Source organism: Rhinolophus sinicus, linkage group LG01, assembly GCF_036562045.2.
Source record: "Rhinolophus sinicus isolate RSC01 linkage group LG01, ASM3656204v1, whole genome shotgun sequence".
NCBI lineage: Eukaryota > Metazoa > Chordata > Mammalia > Chiroptera > Rhinolophidae > Rhinolophus > Rhinolophus sinicus.
In genome coordinates, this window is record NC_133751.1 from 3,062,206 (window position 1) to 3,074,086 (window position 11,881).

The window sequence follows — 11,881 nt, forward strand, 5'->3', positions numbered from 1 at the left end:
ATCAGGGAACGAGCAAATGGTAAAGAAGGTCAGATCTGTGACATTTGCGTCTGGACTCTGGCTCATTACTGACAGAAACTCAACTGCAAGTGGCTTAAGCTAAAGGTAATGCACTGTCTTAGGTACCACAAGGGTTCTGGGTGCATAGGTTTCAGGCCTGCCCCGGCCAAGCACCCATTTTATGTCCTCAGCCTCTGGTCTGCAGCTCTCTGCATGGCTCTGCTCCCATCTGCTGGCTTGCCCCTCAGCTGGGCCGTCTCAGGAAGGCCCTCCCAGCAGGTCCAGGCAGCCTGGTATCCTATCAGCTGGCAGCCAGTCACTGTGCCCAGCGGGATGCCAAACATCGATGGGCTGGTTTGAGTCACATGTGCCAAACAGGCCAAAGAGAAGTTCAGCCCCAACAGACCCATGCAGAAAGCTTGGGACATGGATGCTTCACCAAGGCCATTTTAGGGAGTTTGAGAAGAAATGTGGGTGCCACGCAGACAAATACAAGGGAGCTCACCACAGGACTGTCCAGTCCAGACCCCAATCCCAGGGATGCTAAGGTATGGCTGACAGGTAGACCAGGCTGGCCTGAGAAATTCCTGTGCAGAGCCACTTCCATTCCAATTGTAAGTAGTTGGGACTCCCTGCCTAATGGGACTCCCTGTCACCCTGAGGGCTCTGCGTTTCTCAGTCACAGATCAGGGAGCCGCCCCTCCACACAACGGGACTTAAGCGCTTGACAAACAATCACGGCACCACATTTCTCTGTGGGCCTTCACTTCTGTGAACCAAATATCCCTGTCCCTCCAATGTTGCTTCATAGAGAGGCCTATTCCTGCTCACCTTCCTCTGCATGAGTTACGTTTCCTCGGTGTCCCTTGTAAAAGTTGGGGTCCACCACAGAACGCCTATTCAGGGTACACCCTCCCCTCGCTAATGATCATGCCGTCCCATGTTCCCCTCACACTGTCGGTCAGGACAAGCCTTCTTGCCACTCAACCAACAACCTGATGTCCCGGGGGCAAGCAGGTCCACGCGCTCAACCACCATTTGGGGACATTAACTTTCCTTATAATTATGTAGTGTCGCCTGCCTGGTTTGCACTTTATCCCCAGATTCCATTTTGAAGGAGTGGCCACTTTGTCTCTGTCCAGCCGCTGAGGCTGGGGGATGAGGGGGAGATGAGGCACCCGAGGACACGGTCTCTCAGTCAAGGGTCCTGCTCTTGGTCTGACTCCCACAAGGTTCTGTCTCCAATGTCCAGCTGTCCCCCCACCGTGGTCTCCGCTAGGAGTCCCTCCCTCCTGTGTCTGCCAGGAGGTGGGGGCAGAGGAGGGGCCTGGATATGAGAATGCCCGGCAGGGTGGAGGCAGGAAGAGGGGAAGTGCCCAGAGGCTGAGATGAAAAGACGAGGTTAATGAGGGATGTCTTCAAGGAAAGAAAAATGCACGTAAATATTGCGTAAGCTAAGTTAGGACGAGGCAAAGTAAACATTGCAAACAGATTGTTTCTGTTTTCTTCCACTAGCACAGAACAGAGTGGCAGGACGGACCTAGGAAACACTGTCTGCAGATGAAGAAAGGGGAAATAACATCTGGCGACAAGATGACCTTCAAAGCTGGAGATTAGGACCAACGTCCCAGAGACAGGCCCAGGGAAAGTGCTGGACGCCTCCTGCTGACACATAGATGAAGGGCTCCTGTCACCCCATGGAAGGTTCCAGCAGGGAAATGACTGGTGGCCCGTGGGCCCCGCTTTTCCTCTGAGGAGCCCCCCTCCCCTAACTCCATGGAATCCATCCTAGAATGCAACCCCCACCTCGGTCAGTCAGAATGGATCCCTCGGGCCACTGTAGCTGTTCTGGAAAGGATGTGTGAACCCAGTGGGGCCACCAGAGTTTTCCTGGGGTCTTGCATGGACCCCAGGAAAGGGAGGGTTTCTTTTCCTTTTAGGGTTGGCAGCTATTTGCAGTGGCAGACTTTCTTGCTGTAAGGAGAGTGTCTAGGTGAGAATGATGTGACCACTCGGAGGAAGGCAGAGCTGGGAGACGGAGGAAGTCACAGAGCCCGTTCCCAGAGGCTGGGCTCTAGAGCCAGGAGTCGGCTCCATGAACAGGACCTTGTGTCTCGGTGCCTCCATAACATCCGCTACGGAGTGGGGGATGATCCGTCTCAGAGAATTGTCGTGAGGATTAAATGAGTTCATTTTTGAAAGTCACGTCTGGCCCATAGTGTGCGTCTTATAAATAAATGTTGGTCGTCCTCATTGTTTAGTCACTGTGTGAGACCCAGGACTCTCCCTCTGACCTTGAACTAACATGAATTCAGTTTCAGTCACTTGCAGTCTAAAAAGTACTAAGACAGTTTGACAAGGTTGTTAAAAGTCAGGAGCTAGAAGCCAGTTTATGGAAAAATCCCTACAAATACTTCATAGGTCAACCCTGTAACCCCTTATTGCCTGAGACTCTGTTCGCCCTGCCACAGGCTTTTTCTCCCCAAAAACATCATAAATCCTGACGTCCCTCAGATATTTCTTTGCCTTCCACGTCGTTCTTAGCGTGGCATCTCACCGAGTAGGTGCTTCATGAAAGTGATGAGTTATATTTGAACAACCTGTAGTGGTTTGGAGAGTGCTGTTCCCTGCATCACCTCATGTGACACTCATGTGCCCCTGCGAGGTCAGGGGGCAGCACCCATCCCTGGGACATGCGTGAATGACACTCCCAGGTGCAGGGAAGGCCACGTCTTATTTTTCTTATCAGTCAGATAATCTGCCTCTGGTCCCTGGAGGTGCCTTCCTGTCATGCCAGCTCGGACACAGATGGACTCTCCTGGCTCCAAAGACCACAGGTCAAGTGCAGGGTGCTCAGAACCCTGCTCACCCCAGCAGAAGTCCTCTTGGCTCCCTGAGTCACGTGACTCTCCTGGGATCTTCCAACCCCCAGCCTTCCCCGCCCCAGGCCTGGGAAACGATGCCTGAACCTCCTGCCTCTTTCCTCCAGAGCCCCAGCTCTCCATCCTTTCCCCGCAAGAAGACCTGTCTGGTCCCCTTGTGAAGTCCCAGCGTTCGAAAGCAAAAGTTGGGTTAGGGAGATTATCTCAGCATTTCTGGAAACTTCTGGGCAGGGCCCTGCAACTCAAAACTCCCCAAGGAAAGAGAGAAACAATTCTATTAAAACAAAACAAAACAAAACAAAAAACACTACTTTTTAAGGGAGGGGAGGGACAATAGTTAGAGCAGGGAAATTAGTATCAGAAATTATCTCAGTAAGCCCTTCTGCCCCATGGAAATAAGGAGACAGGAGCTCTGTGCAGTTTGAGACCTGCCCAGGGTCTCGGTGCCCAAGCAAGGACCCAGGACTCCTGACTCCTCCCAGCACCGTTATTTCCAGCTGTTAATATTTGTTGGCGAACAGGCCAATCCTATTCCCAACAGGGAGAGAGAGCTACAAGAAGGCCAAGCTCAGGGTGTTACAGGTCACAGGGCAGGCTAATGGGGAAATGCAACAGACACGCTTTTCTCTATTCCCCTTGAGCACAACTCCAGACATTACACAAAAGAAACCTGAGGAGACTCCGGAAGGTGGAGAAGACAAGCCAGGCTGGCCAGCGACCTTGGGGTTCAAGGAACCACACTGTGTGAGGTCCCTTTCTTTTTGCCTCATGTATCCCAGACTTTCAGTTGAAGACGCCGACAACCTGGAAATGCTAATGTACACACACACACACACACACACACACGCAAAGGCCCAACAAAAGATTGCTTTCTCTAGCCACAGGAATAGAAAAGGAGCAACCTAGCAATGGAGAAAATGTTTAGACAAGTACTGCTCTGCTGCAGCCAAACACCACCCCATAAACTGTGGGCCCACCCCACGCACCCCAGCAAGGATGAGTGGGGAGCTTAGATTTTCACCTCCCTCAGGTTGTAAGGAGGCCCCCAAACCTGCTCTCACCTCCAGTCAAAATGGTGTCAAGAAGGCCAAACAGGGAGGCTGGACTCCTTCGCCCCAGGCGGTAATGAGGAGCCCCTCCCACCGTCACTGGGGTGGTGACAGAGGAGACCCAGTAGGATCAGGACTCTCACCACCACCCAGTGCCAACAAGGACCTGCTCTCCTCACACACCATGTGCAGTGGAGATAATGTGGGAGCAGCAACGAGGTGCCCTATCTCTCTCAGCCACGGAGGGGTGGGTGGTGGCCAAGTGGAGAGCTGAACCACCTACCCAGGAGCGCCTCCCGTGGGTGTCAGCGCAGGCTGAGTGGGAAGCCGGACTTCCACACTCACCTGACAGCACTGAGGAAGTGCCCCCCTCCTGTGCCTGAGTGATGTCAGAGGAAGCCAGCGCAAACAAAAGGCTTGAATAAGATCTGGAGTCTCATAACATAATACTGGAAATATCTAGGTGTCCACCCAAAATTATTCATCCTCCCCAAAGAAAGTCACAATCCAAAAAAAAAGAAAAAAGCAATCAGTAGATGCCAACACGCGATGTCACAATAACCTGACAAAGGGTTAAAAGCAGCCATCAGAAAAAGGCTTCAGTGAGCAAGTATGAACACACTTGAAACAAAAAATTAGAAAGTCTCAGCAAAGAAATAGAAGCTATAAATAAAGAAGAATAAAATGGTACCAATGGCATCTGCAGGCAGACAGCGGGGGGTGGGGGATGCCAGCCCCCCACCCGCTGCCTGGATGCTCGGCCAGTCGGGAACCTCTCAAAGCCTCAGTCCTCATCAGTACAACGGGAACCAAAGGAGCACCAGTGTGACAGCCCAATGGCCTGGGGTAGGTAGGGTGCATGGGAGCCGCGAAGAGAGAAGGAGGGAGGCTGGTATGCACCCAACATTTTCTTCCATGACCCTCCTCTTACCTGCTCTGCCCCATGGCTTTCACGGCTCACCATACCCGCAGTGGCGGGCGTCACTCCTCTTTGCTTCTTGTAAAGAACTGCTGTGTGGGACATTCTGCAAGGGACAACGGGTAGATATAGGTACAAAGGAACTCCTGGGTCGCCAACCTCAGAGAGACAATACTTCAGTATTGACTATTAAGGCAACCAATACGGTGGTCGAAGGTAAAACTTCTACTTAGAAGGTAATTGAGTCCTGGGGCTATAACTTACAGCCTGAGGACTGTAGCTTCCCACACTGTACTGTCTGTTTGAAAGTTACTAAGAGAGTAGAGTTTTAAGTGCTTATCACAGGAAAAAACATTGTAACTATGTGAGGTGATGGATGGTAACTAAACTTACGTATTGTGATTATTTCGCAATATAGACATACTTCAAATCAGTATGTTGTACTAATCTTGTTATATGTACATATAACCTTGTTATAGGTATATAATACAATGGTATATGTAAATTATATCTCAATAAAACTGGAAAGAATATGAAGGTATCTTGCGTTTCACTGACACCCAGCCCATCCAAATTTACAGATTCATGCGTTTCCCTCACTGGTCTCTCGGCCTGGAGGATGGAGAGGGTCACTGACCCCAGCATGTGGCCTGGTCCCAGGTGACTCTCCAACATTTGTTGACTGACTGGTGTCAGTCACAGACACTTTACATCACAGTTTAAATCCAAATGACCGTTTGCTGCCTATACTAAAAGACATGACATATTTTCTTTGACCTACAGCTAGGTAGTTACATTTACCCCATACATTTACATTACAAAATATTTTTTGGCTAAGAAAGCATTTTGTCAGTGACTTACCTACAAGCTCAGGTGTAAAGCTGCCCCAAGGAGCCCTCCTGATACAAATGGACCAGTCTGCTGTGAAGCGTTATTTATTTTGCAACTAAAGGAAGAAGCCCCTGCCTTATGTAGGACAGAATTTCAATTTTCACCACTGCAGATATGTGAAAACCCCCAAACCACAAACAGTGATTCAGTTTCTGTTTTATGCTACAGTTGTTTTAAAATAGGCATGATGCAATCCTATGTGTAATAATATTGCCCCGTGCAATTGTTACTCCCAGAACAGGAAGTGACAGAGGTTACTAAAGGGCAGTCTGCTCCCTTCCAGGTTACTGGCACAAAATAGTGCCCTCCACCTGTCTGTCCACCAATGGGCCAAGTGTGAAATCCACTTTGGGACAGATGATAGAGCCTGCACTTGTGAATATGGTGGAATTTATTTTTCATAACACACATTGACAACAAAAACGAATATCCTCAGGATCTACAGGGTAATAGTTATGGGGAAATAGAGTATTTCCTAGTGGAAGGTACAGAATAACTTAAATAACATCATATCATGATAGCTTTAGCCAAGGACTCTTGCTGCAGAGTGGAGGCAAAGTGAGCTGGTGAAGCGCCTGGGACCTCAGAGCTTCAGGGCAGTGGCCACCCCCTGGTGACAAGGACTGACAGCCATGAAGGCCAGGGCAGGTGCCCCGCACTGTGCTTTGAACTCTATAGTCACTAACTCACTTAATTCTCATCACAACTCTGTAGGTCAGACACTGTTATTATCCACAATGAGGAAGTAAGGCACAGAGAGGTTATGTGACTTTCTGAGGTCACACAGCAAGAGAGTAGCCAATCTCAGATCCCAAACAATCAGGTCTGGCTCCAGAGGTTACATTTTCTTTTCTTCCTGTAAGAAACAAGTTTTCCTTTCTTTTTTAGTAAAGCACACAGATCTTACTGTTAGCTTGGTGAATCGTATGTATCTAGACGCCTGTATATTCACCACCGAGATCACTTGCCCCACAGGACACTTCCTTGGTGTGAAATGTTCCTTGTACCCTGTCCGTCGAGTCCTGTCTCTGGAGGTGACAGTACTCTGGCTCCAATCCCTGTAGATTCATTTGGTTTATTTTGACCTCATGTATTTGGAACATAGCATGTACCACTCGGTCCGGTTTCTTTCACAAAACATCATGTTTTCACAAGTCTCCCGTGTTGTACACATGCCCACTACGCCACCGCTCCTTTTTGCCACGGCTGATTTTCCCCTTCTCCTCTTGATGGACTCTCGAGTTGTTTTCAGTTCTCAGCTATTATAAATAAGGGTGGAGTCAACATTCTTGTACATGTGTCTTGGTGGACATGAACGCTCAGTTCTCCTGAGAATATGCCTAGCAGTGGAATTGCTGTTTTGTGGGATAAGAATATGTGTTACTTCAGTCAAGGCTACCAACCAGTTTTCCCAATTTAACCCAATCTACACGCCCACCAGCAACGAAAGGCCTCCAGCGGGGCCAGATCCTCGCCACCTTCCATTTTCAGGTGTGTTTTTTTTTTGTTGTTTTTTTTTTAATGTGCCCATTCTATTAGGTGTGTGGTGATTCGATCAGCAAGGTTTTCATTTGCCTTTCTGACTAAGGTTGTGCCTGTTCAATTTCTCCCCCATCCAAAAATTGAATTTCTTTTTTCAATATTGATTTGTAGGATTTCTTGATAGAGTCTGGATGTCCTGTCTGTCACACAGATGCATCGAGAATATGTTCCCCGGTCTGCAGCTTGTCACTCAGTTTGTTAATGTTTATTTTTAATGATGGAAGTTCTCGGTTTTAGTAAAATTCAATTTATCAATATTTTCCTTCATAGTTATGGGAGTGGTTTTTGCCTGTACGTCTTCTTTAAGAAATCTCTGCCTACCATGAGAATATGAAAGTATTTCCTGTTTTCTTCTGAAAGTGCCATTGTTCCCATCTTCACTTTAAAGTTGATCAATTTTGAATTCATAAAGTTTATCAACTTTGAATTAATTTCTGTGTATGCTGAAAGGCAGAGGTCAAGGTGCATTATGGCATATGCTTATTCAAGCAATTGTTCCAGCACCAGTTTCCTGAAAACACCAGCCTTTCTTCATTGAATTGCACCAGCGCCATGATATGAGGTGTGATCAAAATACACAGTGAATGTTCAAATTAAAAAAAATTATTACAGTAAAAGACACATTGCCATTAATCCCCCTCAAAATACTCCCTCTCGCTTCGAGCACACTTACCCCATCATTCTTGCCACTTCCTAAAGGAGTTCTGGAAGTCCTCTTCCGTGAGTGTCTTTAGTGGCGTTGTCAAGGCCGCCTGTGGGTTGCTATTTTTCATAAGCTTTAGGAAACATTTGACTATTATTTCTTCAAACAGTTTCTCCCCCTCCCTCTCTCCCTTCCCCCCAGGATTCCAGCGACACCTGTGTTGAGCTTAAGCCTGCACTATGTGTCTTACATTTGTTCTGTTTTTGCCATTGTTTTTCCTCCCTGTGATTCAGTTTGGATATTTTCTATTGATCTACCTTCAAATGTATTAATCTTGTATTCTGCTGTAATCCGTCAGGTGTTAAAACCATCTGCAATACCCACATTTTAAATATTTATTGGCATTTCTAGAACGCCCAGTTAATGATTTTTGTAGGTTCCAATTCTCCACGAAAATGCCTCCTCCTTCCACCCTTTTTGTCTATTTTGTACTCCGTTTTTAACATATTTATCACAATTATTTTGAAGTTGTTGGCTGCTAACTTTATTCTCTGGGTCATTCTCTGAAGTTTGACCTCTAAACATGCAAGCCATTTCCACAGAAGCGAGGAGACAGACAAATGAAAACTGTCTGCTGACTTCTGCCACGCCTGCTGTTGAATCACCTTTCACCTATAACTTGTGGCTGTTTGGGCTGGTTTATCCTCCAGTTCTGTGACTGCAACCCCAGGAATCAGTCAGGAGGTGAACACTGCAATCCACCCTTAGCAACAGCACCAAAACAATAACCCAAGTCGTGTTGTCACAGGAAGTCAGGAGGTGGCTTTCTCTCCCTACAATTTGGGAAGCTGTCTTGGGCAACATCAGGGCCGTAGAGAAAAATCATTTTCACCATTTTCCTCGAATTGGCCCATCCTCATCACAAATGGCTAACTCAACCAATTCCAACCCACAACTTCTGTAAAATGTCCTTTATTAAAAAAAAACAAAAACTAAAATTGACCTTAATGGCAATTTAATTAAAATAACATGTTGCACTTGTTACAAACTCTAGTCTCTTAAAAACATAGGTAACTCATGGATGCGATAACTAGCTCACTAAAATGGGTTTTTATCTGCTGTTGATGCAGGATTTCGAGGGAGTCTGTAAAGGTTTGCGATTAGTTATGGACAAGACCCCAGGCGGGCACCTGAGATTCAGCATACCTACCCATGGAAAACTTGAGAGTGTTTTTATGTTTCAATTGCTGCACAATTTAGAGTTTGACACAATGTAGATACTTCACTCTTTCAACTGTATCAAGTTTTCAATTTAAGTCTACGGGAGATTAGAAGAACCACGTGGGCTGTCCGCTGGCATTGCCGGGGCAGGAAATAAATAGGAGAAGTCAACGCCAGCCAAGGATTTAGAGCTGGAACTGAGGCTGTGGGAGCTGTGCTGAGGGCACCGTGGACCCGGGACGGCCTGGGTGTGCTTGGGGACACTCATGGGCCTGGAGCCTTTCTGGCCCCACCTCACCCAGCCAACCTCCTCCCATCCCACCCTGACCCTCTCCTGGCTGCACACTAGCAACCTACGGTCCTCAGACTGCCCTTCAGGTCTCCAACTAGAACATTCTTAGTTCCTTCATCCGACCCTCACAGGTTATGGCCACCTTCCTCTGAGGTGCTAGGGTTCCACAGGCTCCCAAAGGAAGCAGTGTCCACACTGTGCTGCCCAATTGGCCTGAGCTCCCCAGAGGACAGCAGGACACACTTCTAAGGTGGATGCCCTTGCTGTCACCTGAGCACAATGAGGGTCCCTTAGCTCCGTGTTTTGCCCAGGCATCTCAGTCAAGCCCCTCATCTGATTGTCCACCCATTTCCTACAGATCATGACCTTTGCCCCCTGAGCTGGAGCAGCCACGGTGTGCAGTGCTCTAGCAGCACCTTAAACAGGAGAGGACCAAGTATGCAACTGCTTGGGGGTGACCGACACCCACAGCCGTGTTAACTTGCTTTGGGCATTCATGGGCTCACCACCGAGAGAGGCCAAGAGCCAGAACTCAGGGCCCCTGTCCATCCCAGCTACAGCACCTCCTGCGTGGCAGCGGATGTGGGCACCAGTCACAGAATCACAGAAACGTGGGGGCGTCACAGGGCTGGGGGAGCACACAGAGAACTGACGTGTGAGACTTCGCCTTCCTGCCCTTTGCCTCACTTCTCAGGAATCCGTGATGATAGACAGGTGCCCTTCCACGTGTGCTAGGGCCATTTTTCCAAACAAGGCACCGCCCTTCCCATCCCCACAGGAATGCCCCGGCCGCAGGACGGCTGCCAGCTCCCAACACTCTCTCCTGCCCTTTCCTGATGCCCAGCTCTATGCCCTCCTTAGGCTCCATATCGACGCCTGAAACCTGAATCCCACCCAACCAGGGTGCCCCCAGATAACCACAGGCTAAGGCATCAGGAGTTTGTCCAGCTCCCAGGGGACTCAAATATGCACCCAAATGTGAGCACATATGCCCTAGGCCTAAGCTTGACTGTGCATACGTGTAGCCTTGTCAGACGCTGTACCCCACATCTGATCAGTGGGTGCAGGTCTGTGCATTTTTCACCAGCGTCTCACAGTGCCTGCAGCACCTCTGTGTTCCTGGGAATATGGTGTAATCGTGAGCTTGCCGACTCCTTTTCCTGTTGTGTCATTCATACCTAGCCCTCCAGCCCCCGACCCCCAACACACTCCCAGCGTGACCAGGCCTCCTGCCCCTTGCGTTGGTGATCAAATACATGCCGTAAGTGGTTCCAAAGCCAGGCTGCCCTGCAGAATCCTCCAGGGAACAGACTGGTAAAAAATAGTGATGCCTCCATGTCACTCCGGCCCCAGGACTGGGGTCCAGGCAGGAGAACGCTAATGGCCACGTCTCAGAGACAACCCTGAGCCATTGGAGGCCCCCACCCACCCCACCTCTGTCACAGCCCTGCGTCAGTCCTGCCACTCACACCCCCAGTCGCTTGGCACCCTGCTGAAGTGGCCGCCCTCCTCTAACTTGACCCGCTGGTCTGACTCTGCCCGCTGCCCCCCCCCCAGCGGCAGTGTGTGCTGAGGCCACTGCAGGGCAGGCCTGTGGTGTACAGGCTCGGGCCCACAAGGACACGAGCGTGAGCGCGTTTCGTTTGTTTTTTCCTGATGAAGCACAGGATACGAAATGAGAAGTGATGCATGAACCCAAGTCAACTACCTTATTTGTTCTTCCAAGAAAAGTCCCGGATTAGTTTCTTGATGTGCCAAAGGTTAAGTGGGCTTGAGAACAACTACAGGACACCAAAACAAACAAGCGAAAACCATGGGAAGTCAGGGCCAAGCGTTGTGTTCCCCAGCACAGGAAGAAGGGTTCTAGGAGGTTCCAGTTGACAGTGGCTGATTCTTACAGCCACCATTAACTAGTGAATAATTTCAGACTGTGAAAACTGAAAAAGCACATAAGAAGAGCTCAATAGTTGGGATTAAAAAACATGTGTGTGTGAGTATGTGTGTGTGAGTGCGAGTGTGCATGAGTGTGTGCTTGAGTGTGAGTGTGTGAGTGTGAGTGTCTGTGTATGTGTCTGAATATGAGTGTGTGTGTTGAGTGTGTGAGTTTGAGAGTGTCTTAGTGTGTGTGTCTGAATGTGTGTGTGAGTGAGTGAGTGTGTGTGAGTGAGGGTGAGTGTGTGTGAGTGTGACAGTGAGTGTGTCTGAGTGTGTGTGCTGTGTATAATATAAGTCACAAAGATGCTGGCCAAACCTCAAGTCTGCTCACTAAGGCAGCCTCAGTCCTGCTCACATGGCTGGAACAGATCCAATAATCTGTGGGAAGCCATCTGTGCCACCCTGGAGCTAAGAGGGAGACAGAGGCAAGCCCAGCAAGCAACTGTCCCCGGGGAGAGGACGGAAGGCAGGAGTGTCAGGTGGTCGGGGGGCCAATGTGTGCTGCTT

The 11,881-nt window shown here is 49.0% G+C and overlaps 1 protein-coding gene across 3 annotated transcripts in view; it reads right to left on the minus strand.

The window, feature by feature from the left end:
• The window catches only part of ABCG1 (ATP binding cassette subfamily G member 1), a 66,200-nt gene extending 60,349 nt beyond the window's left edge, over positions 1-5,851 (minus strand). For 2 of the 3 annotated variants that reach the window (XM_019745710.2, XM_019745709.2), the window contains exons 1-2: positions 5,712-5,851; positions 4,863-4,956 (exon numbers count right to left, since the gene is read on the minus strand). In XM_019745710.2, coding sequence (XP_019601269.2) covers positions 4,863-4,955 — 93 coding nt within the window. In that variant the 5' untranslated portion in view covers position 4,956; positions 5,712-5,851. Of the gene's footprint in view, positions 1-3,943; positions 3,963-4,862; positions 4,957-5,711 lie in introns of those variants that run through there. The other variant, XM_074324953.1, reaches the window with a different exon arrangement.
• Positions 5,852-11,881: the final 6,030 nt, after the last annotated feature.